The sequence below is a fragment of the Metarhizium robertsii genome (genome assembly GCF_000187425.2).
Source record: "Metarhizium robertsii ARSEF 23 chromosome Unknown MAA_Scf_2, whole genome shotgun sequence".
NCBI classification, from domain to species: Eukaryota; Fungi; Ascomycota; class Sordariomycetes; order Hypocreales; family Clavicipitaceae; genus Metarhizium; species Metarhizium robertsii.
The window spans coordinates 4,369,227-4,383,117 of record NW_011942160.1 but is presented as its reverse complement, the minus strand read 5'-3'; the positions used below and the strand labels follow the sequence as shown (position 1 = coordinate 4,383,117).

The window sequence follows — 13,891 nt, the reverse complement described above, 5'->3', positions numbered from 1 at the left end:
TACGTTGGTTTTTGTTTTCGACTTTTATTTTCATTGCGGTAAATGATGCCAGGTATAAGTCGAGCAAATTGCGGAACATGCAAATTATAAAACCGAGGGAGTTCGGTATGTCACTATTGTCAATTCACGTTGAGTCTTGAATTGATCAATGATCGGCCTATACTAATGATTTGTAGATCTAGTCATAGGGTATAGAAAAATTATAGGTAGTTGAATAAAAGGGTTTGGAACTAACTACAAGGACGCACCAGATCCATACTCGTCGGCGACGGGTGGAGAAGACGCTTGAATTCAACTTGACGTCTTTTGCCGACGCCACAGACTCCGCCGGCCTGTCGGAAGCACGCAAACTTGGAATACCACCGAGCACAGCATCATTGAGCGAAGCGACCTTGATTAGTCCATCTGCGGAAGCGCAACAAAGTCACAATGACCAACCCCGTACCCGAACCCCCCGGCCGTCTCATTTCCCACTTCACAGACCGGTACGTCGCCTGGACAAATCCAATGTCACTGCCATGGTAATAAGATATGTAGGTCCCGGGCTGAACAAAGTGGTGGGTGGGACTCGCTTTGGGAGTCTGATGAAAACGATCTCTGGGACCGGGGGATGCCGTCTCCTGCACTCATCGACTTCATTGAATCCAAGCAGGACCTCCTTCAGGCTCCTTCGGGTGGACGACTTTGTGCCCTTGTACCTGTACGAAAGCCCCCCCTCCAATGGTAAGGAACTATTCAATATCGGTGTTGACGCGTAACACAGGGCTGTGGGAAAGGGTACGATGTGGCCATGCTAGCCTTGCACGGCTTCGACGTATACGGACTCGAAGTCTCTGCAAAAGGTGCACAGATAGCCAGGGACTATGCAGCCAGGGAACTGGTTGAACCACAGGATTACAACTTTGGGAGCAACGGCCAGCCGAGTGGTCAGCCTGGCCGGGTGAGAATCATCGCAGGGGACTTCTTTGTCCGCGACTGGGAACAGACTCTCGCCCAGGACGGGGTTGAGGGCTTTGACCTCATTTACGACTACACGGTACGTTGCCAGCGGTTTCCCATGAGCGGTGAATTGTAATTGCGTGTTGACTTGGGTTTGCGAACCAGTTCCTCTGTGCACTGTTGCCGGAAATGCGAAGAGACTGGGGTCGCCGTATGAGGGAGCTCGTTGCCCCAACCGGTATACTGGTGTGTCTCGAGTTTCCCATGTATAAAGACCTCAAAGCTGTAGGTCCCCCTTGGGGCCTGAATGGCGTTCATTGGAACATTCTGGCGGAGGGTAAAGATGGAGTTATTGAGGAGACTGGAGAGGAGACTAGGACACAGAATGGCCCATTCAAGCGGATTGTGTATTTCAAACCGCCTAGAACTTATGAGGCCGGCAGAGACACTGACATGGTCAGTGTTTGGAAGCCTCAGTAGCAATGTGTAATAAATAACACTTCAAAAATATTTTTTGTAAAACCGATCCGGCCAGCCCGGAATCTTGATGCCGGTAGTTACTGACCTCCTCCGGGCGAATTGCCCGGAAGGCGGGCTGACACGACGCGAAGGAGTAGTGCAGACATGCAGGCACAATGATAAACTTAATCACACACCAATGCAAAGAAGAACGGGTGTGAAAAATTGCTAAGGTATCAATGAGTCAAGATACAACGACAGCAAAAAAATTAACGACGAAACGCATCGTGGAACGATTTTGCTCCCGGCAGGGCTTGAACCTGCGGCCTCCGCATCACTAACGTTTATTAGTACGAAGCTCTAACCAACTGAGCTACGGAAGCGTTTCTGGATGTTGGGAACAAACGTCCAATTACAAAATATCAATCTCGATGAAAAAAGATTTTCCCCAGCCGTCACGTTTGATCTGGCCCTGTAGAAACAGATTTCTATAAACGCAGGGTTTTGTAGGCTCGACACTGTCAAGCATCATATCTTAGGCAAAAGTGCCTCGCAACAGACTTTGTGGGGCGATGCCGTTAAAACCATTATCCTTAGAACCCCCGAGTTTGCTTGCCCAGGACGTATGTCCAGCTCACTTTCTAATGGGTAACAATCGGTAGTGAGAAATGTTCGTGAAGTGATAGAGCAGATGAACAATCAATCAAAATGGCCACGGATTCCACATACTCGTCGATGTGGATGGAATAACGATACAGAGAAACAGAAATAAACTAATCGGGAGAAACTGCGCGATCCTCGACCGTTATGTTTTTCAACCCATCTAATTTTGCTGCTTTAATCATAATCAATGGCAAGACATTTATTTGGGTCAGTGCGTTATTGGCTTTGGTTCGCATTGCTGAGTTCAATAGATGTTTGGGGTGAGCTTTTGCTTATGCCTGAAGCTGATACAGCCTACTTCAACGCTCATGATTCATGAGACACCGCCACATCAAAACGTACGTCTCAAAAGTCGCATGCAAGTGTTCGAGTCGCATTTTTGCATTTACTCGGTGAGCCTTCCAGAACAGCAGGGGGCGGTACTAAAGTAGAAGGATAGCAGCCTGCTGTAGTGTAGCCATTGATCGGATGCTGCGGCGGTGATAGTTTATCGGAGTATTCAGGCAAATATCCTAGTATTCTATGGAAGTAAAAGAAAAGCTACATAGGCTAACATTTAAGGTATATACCTTATGAGACAGATAACCAGTAAAATAAATAAATAAATAACTACTGAACTAAAAAGTGAATCGATAATAAATATTCACAGGAGAAGTATAGGGTAGGCATGTGAAAGTCCAGCCTTGATGCCATATTTATAAGGCAGAAAATTTTGCCAACGCAGTCTCGTCGACCGCTCCTGACACCAAGATTAATTTTTTGCGGGTGGCAGCGAGTCGCGCAGTTCGTCACTTCCACTTTCTGTCCATTGACACCTCGCCCTTCATCCCTACAACCCTTTGCAAGACAGCACGTCTTTGCCTGGCGCAAAGTTGCATCTTGCATCTCTCCCTCAGAGTGAGAAGATAGTCGATCTATTTCTTTCAACTCCACGACCGAGCTAGACGACAACATTGCAAATCCCACAATCAAACGTCTCGACCGCTACCGTTCATCCTCCACCCCAACTACCCTCTGGCGATTTTGCCGTGGGACAAACCACAGACATCAAACAAAAGCCACAATACACAATGGCCGCTACCTCCGAAACTCCCAATATGGACCAGCAGGTTGACCTTTCCACAATCCCCATCTCTCCCAATGGCAAGAGTGAGAGCACCGAGGCCAAGGACGGTGACAAGCCTGTGACTGTATTCCACGATAAGGATAACTTCAATGTTAAGCACCCGCTTCAGAATAAGTGGACCTTGTGGTTTACCAAACCCCCGAGTGGAAAAGTATGGACGCCAGTGCACTGAATGCTATGAATCGAGCATAGATCTAATGTACCGCTCTTAGGGTGACAATTGGAACGATCTGTTGAAGGAAGTCATCACCTTTGACTCCGTCGAGGAGTTTTGGGGTGTCTACGTAAGCTTCATCCTGGATCGCAAGAGCCATATAATCATAGCTTCTAACTCAACACAGAACAACGTTGCCCCAGTCTCTGACCTAGCCCTCAAATCTGACTACCACTTGTTCAAGGCTGGAGTGCGACCCGAATGGGAAGATCCTCAGAACAAGCATGGTGGCAAGTGGTCATTCCAGTACAAGGAGAAGCGAAACGTTGATATTGACCGCCTGTGGCTGCAAGTTATGATGGGTGCCATTGGTGAGACTCTGGAGGAGGAGGACGATGGCGAGGTCATGGGTGTCGTTGTCAACGTGCGAAAGGCCTTCTATCGTATCGGTGTCTGGACTCGTACCATTGGCAAAAGCATTCCGGGCCGTGGAGACGGCGATGTTGCTGGTGGCAAGGGCCGTAGCGGAGAAAAGAGTAAGGACATTCTCATGTCTATTGGGAGACGTTTCAAGGAGGTTCTTGAGCTCCCCAATAACGAACAGGTTGAGTTCTCTGGCCACTCTGATAGTGCTCATGCTGGCAGTACGAGAGCCAAGGCCAAATACACTGTATAAATGGAGTAATTGCAGAGAGGGTCTAGGCGTTAGGGGAGAACTGGTGGAAAATGGCATGGAGGATCGGATACACGCTGATGTACTGCTCGATTCCCCTTTGCTCTATCACTGCATCGACACTGGCTTCACGGTTTTGACGACTGACGAGAATAAAATCGGTGGATGGTCCTATCGGAGTGTTTGGCCAGCTCATATGCATCTGGCCAAGATGCTGCATTTTTGATTGGTGGCCAAGCTTCAAGTTTGAAGCTCGTGTCGCCGCAGAAAATTCTGTCTCTAATTGTGCGGCGGCGTTTGCTTGGTTTTGCTCAGATGGACAGCTTCGCCGAGGTAGCAGATTTTGAACTTGTAATGGCTGTACCACAAATAGACTTCTGATATTTGGCCATTCCTTTAATACATCTATTTATCTGTGTTTGGACTCTGTATTTTTAATGTATACTGGTTGCTGGTGTTTTTTTATTCTTAAAATGGGACTCGTTCTGTCCCGGCCAAGGGCTATAGATATCAAGTCGCCATACCATGTCTATATTATACATGCTTCTCTATCCACCCTTTTCGCCCTCTTCCAAAATCTTACAATATTCACCTGGGCCCCGTTTCATGTTACAGCTCGTCACCGCTGTGTTCATCCGCAAAGATCTCCTTCACCAGCTGTTTCTTATTAATCTTGCCCATGGCGTTCCTCGGAATATGTTCCACAATCTTCATGACCTGCGGAATCTTATAATTCGCTAACCTGCTCTTCAGCGCGCGCCTCATGTCCAAGGGCGACCACTTTTGAACCACGTCCCTGTTGATAATGAGCACAGCGCCGACCTTCTGGCCCCAGTTTCCGCTGGGAACTGCGACGACAGCAGCCTCTGACACCTCTGGCAGACTGAGGAGTTCGCGCTCTACTTCCAGCGCAGAGACCTTTTCGCCACCCGTCTTGATGATGTCAGCCGTGAGGCGGCCCTGGATGAAGTACAGCGGGCCCTTGGTCCACGGCTGGCTGTGCGAGGCGGCGGGGACGGCGCGGCGAATGGCGACGTCACCTGTTTTGAACCAGGAGCCCCGGCCGTCGGAGTCGGGGATGAACTCCTTGGCCGTGGCGGAGGGGTTGCGCCAGTATTCCTTGAATACGGTTGGCCCGCGAAGCTGGATCTCACCAGAGCGTTCCCGGCCTTGGGAATCGACCTCGCCGCCGAGGGGGATGATTTCACCCGTGTCCACGTCCATGAGACGTGCTTGGACCGAGGGCAAGGGCCAACCGACAGAGGCGTCGATGCGGTCGGTGAAAGAGAGGCCGCAACTGAGTGCCATGCCGACTTCCGTCATGCCGTAGCGCTCGAGGAGGACATTGCCGTCGCTGAGATCTGACCAGGCAGTCTTGATAGGCGTGGGGAGGGCAGCCGAGCCGGAGATGTTGACGCGCATGTTTGCAGGGGAGATGGCCTCTCGAGCGGCGGCTTGGACGGGATGAGGTAAGAGCTTGTGGCTGGCGAGAAGGCGGCTGTAGACTGTAGGAACGACGGTGAAGAAGGTGACTTTTGATTTGGGAGGTCTCGTCGTGCCGTGGGGGCCGTTGGTGCCGTTTGTGGGGAGGAATGGTGCCGCAAGACGTTTCCATACAGCGTCGGCGTTGAAGGGGAACATGAATTCGACGGACGAGCCGGCGAACAAGGGCGTGATGACGGCGTTGACGGTGCCATGGATGTGGTGGAGGGGGAGGACATGGAGGAGGTGGTCTGCTGGGGTGTATTTCCATGCTTCTATGAGGGAGCGTGACTGGGCGGTTAGGGCTGATTGCGGTAGGAGGACGCCTTTCTAGGAGCTGGTAAGTATCCTTTGCTGCGTGGTTTTTGCATACTGAGGCGGGCGAGTTTGGCTTACAGGTCTGTTGGTGGTTCCGGAAGTGTAGAGCATCAGCCCGGCACCAGCTGGATCCGAGCCCTCCTCCAACGGAACGATTTCACCCTTGCCGCCACCCTCATGTTTCTTGAGTTCAAGATGAGCAGGCTTGGTAGTTAGATCCGTGGCTAAGACCTCCGCTGCTTTGGATGCGAACCTGGGCGAGGAGACGAGAAGCGCCGCTTCACTGTGGTCAAGGATATATTGTAGCTCTGGCGCCGGGAACGCAGGAGACATGGGGACTGCGATGGACCGCGCCGCAAGCACAGCGAGCAAGGTGACTGGGAGAGAGAGTTAGTATGACAAGACAATTGCCAATTAGAATATATACATGTATTTATTTACAAAAGAAACGAGGGTAAGAGCAAGAAGCGCCGTGGCAGACCACTCACCAACATAGTCGTAGCTATTCTCGACAAGAAAGGCTATTCTCTCCCCATTCAAGTCCTTCTTCCCACTGGCTTCATAAAATCGCTCCCGCGCCTTCCGTATATCCCCTAGCAATTCGCCGTATGTGAAGGTTCTCCCCGAGGAGGAGTGAATGACTGCGGTTGACTGGGGGTCATGTTTTACAATAGCCTCGAAGATGGGCAACCGCGGCAAGGTGGTCGAATGCATTCTCGAGTTGGAGAGGCATGAACAGCACACAGTCACCCGCACCAGAGAGAAACGGTGAAAAGACGAAGAGGAATACGGAGGTGAGATGAGGGGAGGAGAGGAAGCTATGCGCCGGAGAACCGGTGGCAGGCTGCGTCGGAGTGTCATGGGCAGAAACTGGTCGGCGCAACAACAGGCGCCGAGGTGGTGTTTATCGCGCCTCGTCGCCTTGTTTCTCACTTGTAGTACTCGGTCCACGACTCCACGGAGGAAGGAGAGGGGGAATGACGCAGCCAAATTGGACGGAAGAAGTGGAACCAGTAGCCTAGGTATGGACGGAATATCTGCACGGCATCCAGGTCGGATCAAGTGTGGTTGGGTCCCCGTGTCCCAATGTTTCCAGCTGAACTGCCTGATGGTGCGATGGAGAATGGTAAGCTCGAGATGATGTGGGCTTCGAGCCTTCGAGGCTGCCTTTGCGGCTCAACGCTGGATGGCGCAACGCTGCGTCTCGGGCCGGTGTATGCTGTGGCTGGCGGGAATATCAGAATTAGTATTAAGCAATGGCAAGACTTGGGATGCTTTCAAGCAAGGACTGGCCTTGTTGATGTCGACGAGTTGAGGCATCCAATGGCTCCATTCTTCTGTGGGACGAATGTACATGCACATTGAAAAGAGGCGGAAGCCAGTTTTGGGGGCCGGCATGCGCAACGGCGGAGCCAAGACTGACTGACAAGCGGAGAAGCACTACGGAATAATAAATGTCGGGTCGTTGAGCAGCATTGAGCAGAGAATAAGCCAGACGTTGTTGGTTGATTGTGGCGACTTCAACATTGAAGGTGTCAACTGATGCTATTGTACGGAGTATACACAAGTACCTACGCCCCGAGTCCTGACTAAGTCGTAGGTCGCAATATTGGGCTGACGTTATAAAAACCATGAAGCGAGGCGAGTCACACAACAAGGCAGCCAAGCTCTCCCCCCTGTCACCAGAAATCGGCCAAGATGACAGCTTATTCTGCTCGCCCAAGGGTATTTTTGGTTGAGCAGAATACTCTGACAAGATACCTGATTTAAGCGTTGGCTGTTGGGAGCCAGTGTCAAGCTGCTTCACTGCCGGCATCTGCACCGCGACTTGGGCGGTCGGTTTGCGTCACCACCTTGACACCTTGACCACATCGTCGCTTCCTTCATTGCCGAATTCGATCATGTGCAGAAACACGATGCAAACTGCCTCACTCTGCGCGGGCCGAGCATATGGGTACCTGATTTCTCTCCCACACTCCCTCAAGGAGGTGTTGCACCACGCCCAGCACGCACGATTCATCTTGTGAGCCACGCCATGCCGGAGGCGTGATGCTGCATTTCAGCAGCTCGTGCTTTGAACAGATGCGACAGCCTGGTCACCCATGTTGGTAGCATGAATAGCTTGAATGCGTGCATATGGAGTGTCTCGATGCCATGTAAAACTCGTCCTCGGACTGGATGTACATGAGACTGGGCGGCCAGATCGAGAATGCAAGCATTCCTGCCATCTAGATACTAACAGGCACGTCTCAGCTCAGGCGTCCAGTCGTGGTGGTACCGCATTACTAAATGCGTAGTATTTCTTTTTTCTTTTCCTTTCTTTTCCCCTTCTTTGCCGTCTGGTTCTTTCTCTCTTCTCATGATTCCTTCTCTTGTCTCTTGTCTCGCACCGCTTGTCGCTACCGCAAGAAGCCTGTCTCAAAAAAAAAAGCTTCTTCATGTACCGCCACGCCGGCTCCAAGTCCCCACGTACCCAGAAAACGTGCCTGATGCTCCACTGCACATGCAGCCCCGTCACCGCTCCATTGCCCCAACGGCCTGTCATTGGGCCCCCGCCCCTCCCAAAACTGCCCCAATGGACAGTGCCCATGCAGCAGCGCAGCCTTTTTGGTGACTGGTCTGCATGCCTGTTGCTCTCTCACCGACTTGACCGACGAGAAGGGGGAAGGGAAAAAAAACAACCATAGCCAAATGAGCCGACATCATTGGCAGTTTTGATCCCGCTTGCAATACGCATTGTAGGTGCATCCGACAAGAAAGCGGAGAGAGCCAGGTGCTTTGTCCTGGGTGTTGTTTTCCTGAAGATTTATTTCTTCTTCTGCTCGTCCTCGCTCCTTCCCGTTCTTTTTTTCTCGCCTCTCATACTCGACTCTCTTTAGCCAATTGACTCGCCCAGAAAGTGGCGGACCGAACAACACTGTCCCGAGTACTTCGACGTGGCGACTTCATCATCTTCCCCCCCCAGTGATATCGACGCTATACGGAATACTACTGCCCCGAATGTTGCGACGATACGCCCTTGGTTTCTCGAATGTCGGGCGACAGCTCTCCACCATGAGCTCTAATACGCCCATGGAGGATGCCATCCGTGCAAAGGTTGGTGAAGGTGCCAGGCTTGGCCGAAGTGGTCAATCGTTTTTTCCCAACTAATACCCGTCGGAGGCTAACACTATGGGGCAATTAGATTACTGCTGCTTTCGATCCTCAAACCCTTGAGATCTACAACAACTCCCATCTCCATTCCCACCACAAGGCCATGCAGGGTGTCACTTCCAAGGAGACTCACTTTAGGTATGACCATCCTGGACCTCACACCGCCTCATGTCCCAAGGGACCGCGCGGACTTCTGCCGCACCCACCACGGCACCACGGCTAATGCTAGATTCCTAGACTCGTCATCACGTCGGAAGCCTTCAAATCCAAGGTGCAGCCAGCCCGCCACAGAATGGTCTATGCCCTCCTCCGGGACGAAATGGCCCTCGAGGGCGGCATTCACGCTCTCGAGCTCAGGACCCTGACTCCCGAGGAAGAAGAGCGCCAAAATAAGAAAAATGCTGCTGAGGCTGCTGCCAAGGAAGAAGAGTCCAAGGAAGCTTGAAAATAAAAGAAAACAAAAACCCCACGTCTCGTGGGGATTTAATGACAGGAATGCAACGCGAGAACGACGCCTTTTTTTTTTCCCTTTTACCGAAAAAAAAAGTTTAATGCCAAAATAGCAGCAGGCCCTGCCACGCTCGGGAAGTGTTGGATGAGAACGCAACAGCAGCGCCAGGGGAGGGGAAAACAATATCCTTTTGTTTAAACTGGAAATGACGCAACGGAACGCCTTTTAGATACAACGAAAATGGATCTCCTCAAGGAGACGTTATGAAAAACCTCTACAGAAGTATATTATTGTTTCTATTATCATTGGTAACGCCTAGCTAGATCAAAAAGGGCCCACGCACAATAGACACACGTCTGCCACATGCATCTTTCAGTAATGACTATGAGAATACCGGGGTATAATAGCTATTTCCTTGTAAGACACCAACTGTCATATTCATACATTCCAGCATCAATTCGAACTCTCGAAAAGATACATGTCGCGCAGCTGGCACTACGTCGAACCATGCCGACTCCGTGCACTCAGCGCACCACTGGCCTTCCTCCTTCTGATGTGTTCTCGTAGCAGGGCCTTCCGTTCTTCAGCGGACCTCTGCTTCCGAGCGTCACTTTTAGTAGCTGATGCTAATCTCTCAAAATACTGGGATGCCCTCGGTGCTTTCGACCTCACGGGTGACGGGGGTGCTGCATCCCGCGGTTCATGCGCATCGGACCCTAATTCCGGCGACGGTGGTGAAGGACGTTGCCTCTTGGCAGGTCGAGGGGGCGATATGTCTGGTGTCGGGACATCGGCATTCACAACGTGGTCTCTACTCAGTGGCTTTCCCCGCCCTTCCACCGCCTTCTCGTTCCCAGGTTCCCTGGTCTTGTGGGAAAGATATCGCCTTGTCCTGGCAACCTCATCCGGAAACATATCCAGCACATGTTGTAAATTTTGCTTCGTAATCACCATCTTGCTGTACTCTGGCTCCCCTTGTAGCATGTTGAACCATTCAACTGCGGGCAAGGGCTCCTGTCCTGCCCGCGCACCGGTCACGTATTTCCGGTATTCTGCAGAATAGGCGCGAATGAAATCGTCGTAGAGGAATTCGCGGAGGGCACGCCCTGATGCGAGGAATTCGAGGCAGATGCAGGCATTGACGAAATTTTTGAGGGTGCCGTTCTGCGAAGGGTAGGACGGGTACGTGGTTGTGAAGAGGATATAGGGGTTTGAAGCGGTGACGGGAGAGATTCGCGGATTGACGGAGTGCGCTTGAGATTCTGTAGGTATACATGTTGTTGTAGGAGCAAGGGAGCGAGGTTCGTGGTCATTGGGGTTTGGGAGAGGGATAGGTGAAGCAAGGGGAGGGGCGGCGGTGGTTGAGTTTTGGGTTGATGCTGTTAAACATGTAGCTGGGATGATGGAGCTGGATGAGGTAGATAGCGAGCTTTCTACTTCTTTTATGCGTAATGTGTTGGGGAGACGGGTGAATGATGTTGATGCGTTGACGGGCTTGGCTGGAGTGGTGTTTATATCGTACATCTTAAATCTCTTACGCCGCTTTTGTGGTGTTCCGGGGTCAATGCGAGCAGAGACCCGATTTGAATCCACGGTGTAGGGGATGACGTCTTGGTTTGGTTGAGCACAGGGCGGAGTTTCGGTTTCCACGACTTGTGAGGCTATATTCATGGCGGGCGTGGATTTTATTTGCGGCCGGGTGGATTCTAGGTTAATCCTGACGTCAGGTTGCTCGTGAGCTTGTGGGAGTCGCATGTCCATTTCGTCTTCCTCTTCCTCATCTTCTTTCGCGGTTCTCACGGCCAGACGATGGGGTTCTGGCTGGGGAAGCGTATTGAGAAGTCCTGGCCTCGGATTGGGTATTGGGGTTTCCTGGACAGCTTGTGATTGACTCGGTGTTGTTAGGGGGCGTTCTCGAGCACCTCGATCTGGGGAAGTCGACCATGTTAAACGGCTATGGGCTTCCGAGGAGGTTGAGGACTGGCCATCGCTTTGTTCATCATCGCCGGCATCTTGCTGTTCCTTGTTCACCTGATCCTCGACGCTCTCAACTATTCTGTCCACACTGTGACATTGGATAGCATTAGGGAGGTCATCTGCATTGACGGTTCCGTGCTTCTTGGCACTCTCATCGTTTCCCCCGTCACTGCTTAGTTGAAACGTCTCGGGTAGTTCATTTATATTCACCAGCTTGCTCTTGCGCTCCTTTCTTCGCAAAAAAGCTTCCGTAATAGTCTCCAGCACATGGTTGGGCACATGAGGTTGGCCCTGACGCTGATTACCCTCCACGGCCCATGCGCCATCTTTGTCCAGAATGTTTTGCTGGTCCTGGGGTACAACCGTGAGACTACGCCGCCTCAACAGCGCTTGGATGCTCTGTTGAGGCGACGATGTGACGGACATGGCGATGAGGCGAATACGAATAGAGGTCTAGGCATGTGAATAACTGCATGAGTGGGTGGCGCCGATAGCACGGTCGAATTTCATCACATCTGAGGTGACGAGACTGTACAGATACATGACCTGCAGTGAATCCTGTAGTGTTTCGAAAGGCTCCACGGGTATTGTCTACTTTATTGGGGGGGCCTTTGCGCTGTTCAACAGATCTGAATGCTCCGTGAGACTGTAGGATCGGAGATCTCGTGTTAGCTTGGGTTGTGGTGGTGGTGATGGCAAGACGCGCAGGATTCAACGATGGGACGTGACGGCCTGATTGTGTACTCGGTACGCATCGCTCCGCGCAGTACTTACCTCTGGAGCTGCAGAGCTTCGTGGGACCCACTTTTTAGCAGTCGAGAGCCGCTGGCGCATGGAGGGCCTGGAATTTAGCGGGGACTGGCAGCGCCCAGGCGTTTTTGGGCGACCATCTGGAGTCTGGTCTGGTTGATTGGGCCCAAAGACCACTAATGCGCACTGCAAAGACTGCTACCTGACTGGACATCTGGAGATCTGGGTGGGCATTTTGGTGGGACCGCAACGACTTGACTGGAGAACCTCTACTAGGAGCAGCATTTTAAGTCGGTGGGGCAGAGCAGTATTTTAGTAGGGGTAAATTTTATACGCCCACATTCTTGCTGCTATCCTTCCCCATATATTTTACGTGGTAAGGTATGGGTCTTTTAATACAGCACTATTTACACTAGTTTATTTTATTACAGGTCTGCAATAACCACTAAAAAAGCTTACAACAACCACTAAAAAAACTTACTTAAACACAGCGGCAACCACTAAAAAAAGCTGCAATAACCACTAAAAAAGCCCTTGCGCCAGGCCCTTATACACTCCAACCCCTGTATGATTAACCACCCGTGACCTAACAAGGTTAATAGAGCAGGGCCCCCTAGCTGTGTCGGCAATCCAGCTGCTAATCGTGAGTAGCTGTTAAGTAATATAGCAGGAATTAGCAAAAATATACTAGTTGTGCTATTTTTTCCCTAAAAATTTAGGTATTTATTTCCCTTACCTCTTAGCTTTTTATTGGGTGTATATCCCCCTGTGAGGTTACGGGTGGTTAATTATACAGGTGTTGGAGTGTAACTGCATTTCTGCTTCCTTTAACAGCCCGGATCAATAGCCGGCCTAATAGAATATATGTATTTTGAATAAAACAGCGTAAATTGCGTTTTTGAGTGGATTGGGCCCTTTTGATGCTGCTGCTGCTTGAAGTCGTTGAATTTTAAAGCCAAAAATACGATATTACTTGATGCGTTAATTGAGGTAGTCTTGTTACCACGATTTTGTCTGTGGAACACACCAAGGGGTGTGGGTATCGGTCATTTGGCCGGACTTGGCTAGTAGTCATGCATCCTACTAAGTGTGCGAAGGTGCAGCTTTTGTAGCGGACCAGGGTGTGGGCCAATAAGAAGCTAATTATTCAAAAATACTTATTTTTCCTAGTAAATAATATAATAATATAAGTACTAAATATCTTAAAAAAACACACAAATATATTATTATACTAGATAATAGCAGCTGAGGCTATCGCGAGATGGCCTTGTATTACAACCCAGCCGCAGGCTACAGTATAGGTCGCAGAATAGGCCGGCTACATAAGCCACCCCGTGGTAGTAACTACTAGCGGGAGAACCCCGGTAGAATTAGGCATATAAGTAATTAAAGTATTCAAGGTTTAATTACTTTAATAGGTATAAAAATTAAGGGAATTAAATCTTAATTTACTTAATTAACCTTATATAATAAACTATATAGCCGTTATAATTTTCTTTCTTTATAAATAAACTCTAGCTCCTTAGCTTTTAACCACAATTATTATATTAACCTAAGCTTTACTTATAACTCTTTAACTCTGATCACTTAGTTACAGTCTATAACCTATTACCAACGTAATAACTAACCGCTTAGATTAACTACCCTAATTATTCTGCCAATATAAACTACAACTAGTTTATCCCTTAGGAACCTTAGCTATTACACATTAAAAGCTCTTATTTAAACTACTACTATATTACTCTG

The 13,891-nt window shown here is 50.1% G+C and overlaps 5 protein-coding genes across 5 annotated transcripts; 3 read left to right on the top strand and 2 right to left on the bottom strand.

Annotated features, from left to right (window-relative positions):
- Positions 1 to 429: 429 nt before the first annotated feature.
- On the top strand, positions 430 to 1,419 carry MAA_05177 (thiopurine S-methyltransferase family protein; the record flags this gene model as incomplete). The annotated part of the gene is made up of 4 exons (XM_007823175.1): positions 430 to 485; positions 538 to 700; positions 764 to 1,036; positions 1,105 to 1,419. The coding sequence occupies 4 exons, from the start codon at positions 430 to 432 to the stop codon at positions 1,417 to 1,419; spliced, it is 807 nt and encodes a 268-aa protein (XP_007821366.1).
- Positions 1,420 to 3,131: 1,712 nt separating this feature from the next.
- Positions 3,132 to 4,017, top strand: MAA_05178 (translation Initiation Factor Eif4e; the record flags this gene model as incomplete). The annotated part of the gene is made up of 3 exons (XM_007823176.1): positions 3,132 to 3,338; positions 3,400 to 3,471; positions 3,529 to 4,017. The coding sequence occupies 3 exons, from the start codon at positions 3,132 to 3,134 to the stop codon at positions 4,015 to 4,017; spliced, it is 768 nt and encodes a 255-aa protein (XP_007821367.1).
- Positions 4,018 to 4,623: 606 nt separating this feature from the next.
- Positions 4,624 to 6,528, bottom strand: MAA_05179 (2-succinylbenzoate-CoA ligase; the record flags this gene model as incomplete). The annotated part of the gene is made up of 3 exons (XM_007823177.1): positions 4,624 to 5,826; positions 5,893 to 6,191; positions 6,303 to 6,528. 3 exons carry the CDS (start codon positions 6,526 to 6,528, stop codon positions 4,624 to 4,626), a joined length of 1,728 nt encoding a protein of 575 aa, XP_007821368.1.
- A 2,340-nt stretch (positions 6,529 to 8,868) lies between these two features.
- MAA_05180 (BolA protein) lies at positions 8,869 to 9,412 on the top strand (the record flags this gene model as incomplete). Its single annotated transcript, XM_007823178.1, has 3 exons — positions 8,869 to 8,910; positions 8,999 to 9,105; positions 9,205 to 9,412. 3 exons carry the CDS (start codon positions 8,869 to 8,871, stop codon positions 9,410 to 9,412), a joined length of 357 nt encoding a protein of 118 aa, XP_007821369.1.
- A 501-nt stretch (positions 9,413 to 9,913) lies between these two features.
- On the bottom strand, positions 9,914 to 11,821 carry MAA_05181 (uncharacterized protein; the record flags this gene model as incomplete). Its single annotated transcript, XM_007823179.1, has 1 exon — positions 9,914 to 11,821. One exon carries the CDS (start codon positions 11,819 to 11,821, stop codon positions 9,914 to 9,916), a length of 1,908 nt encoding a protein of 635 aa, XP_007821370.1.
- Between the last annotated feature and the right edge of the window lie 2,070 nt (positions 11,822 to 13,891).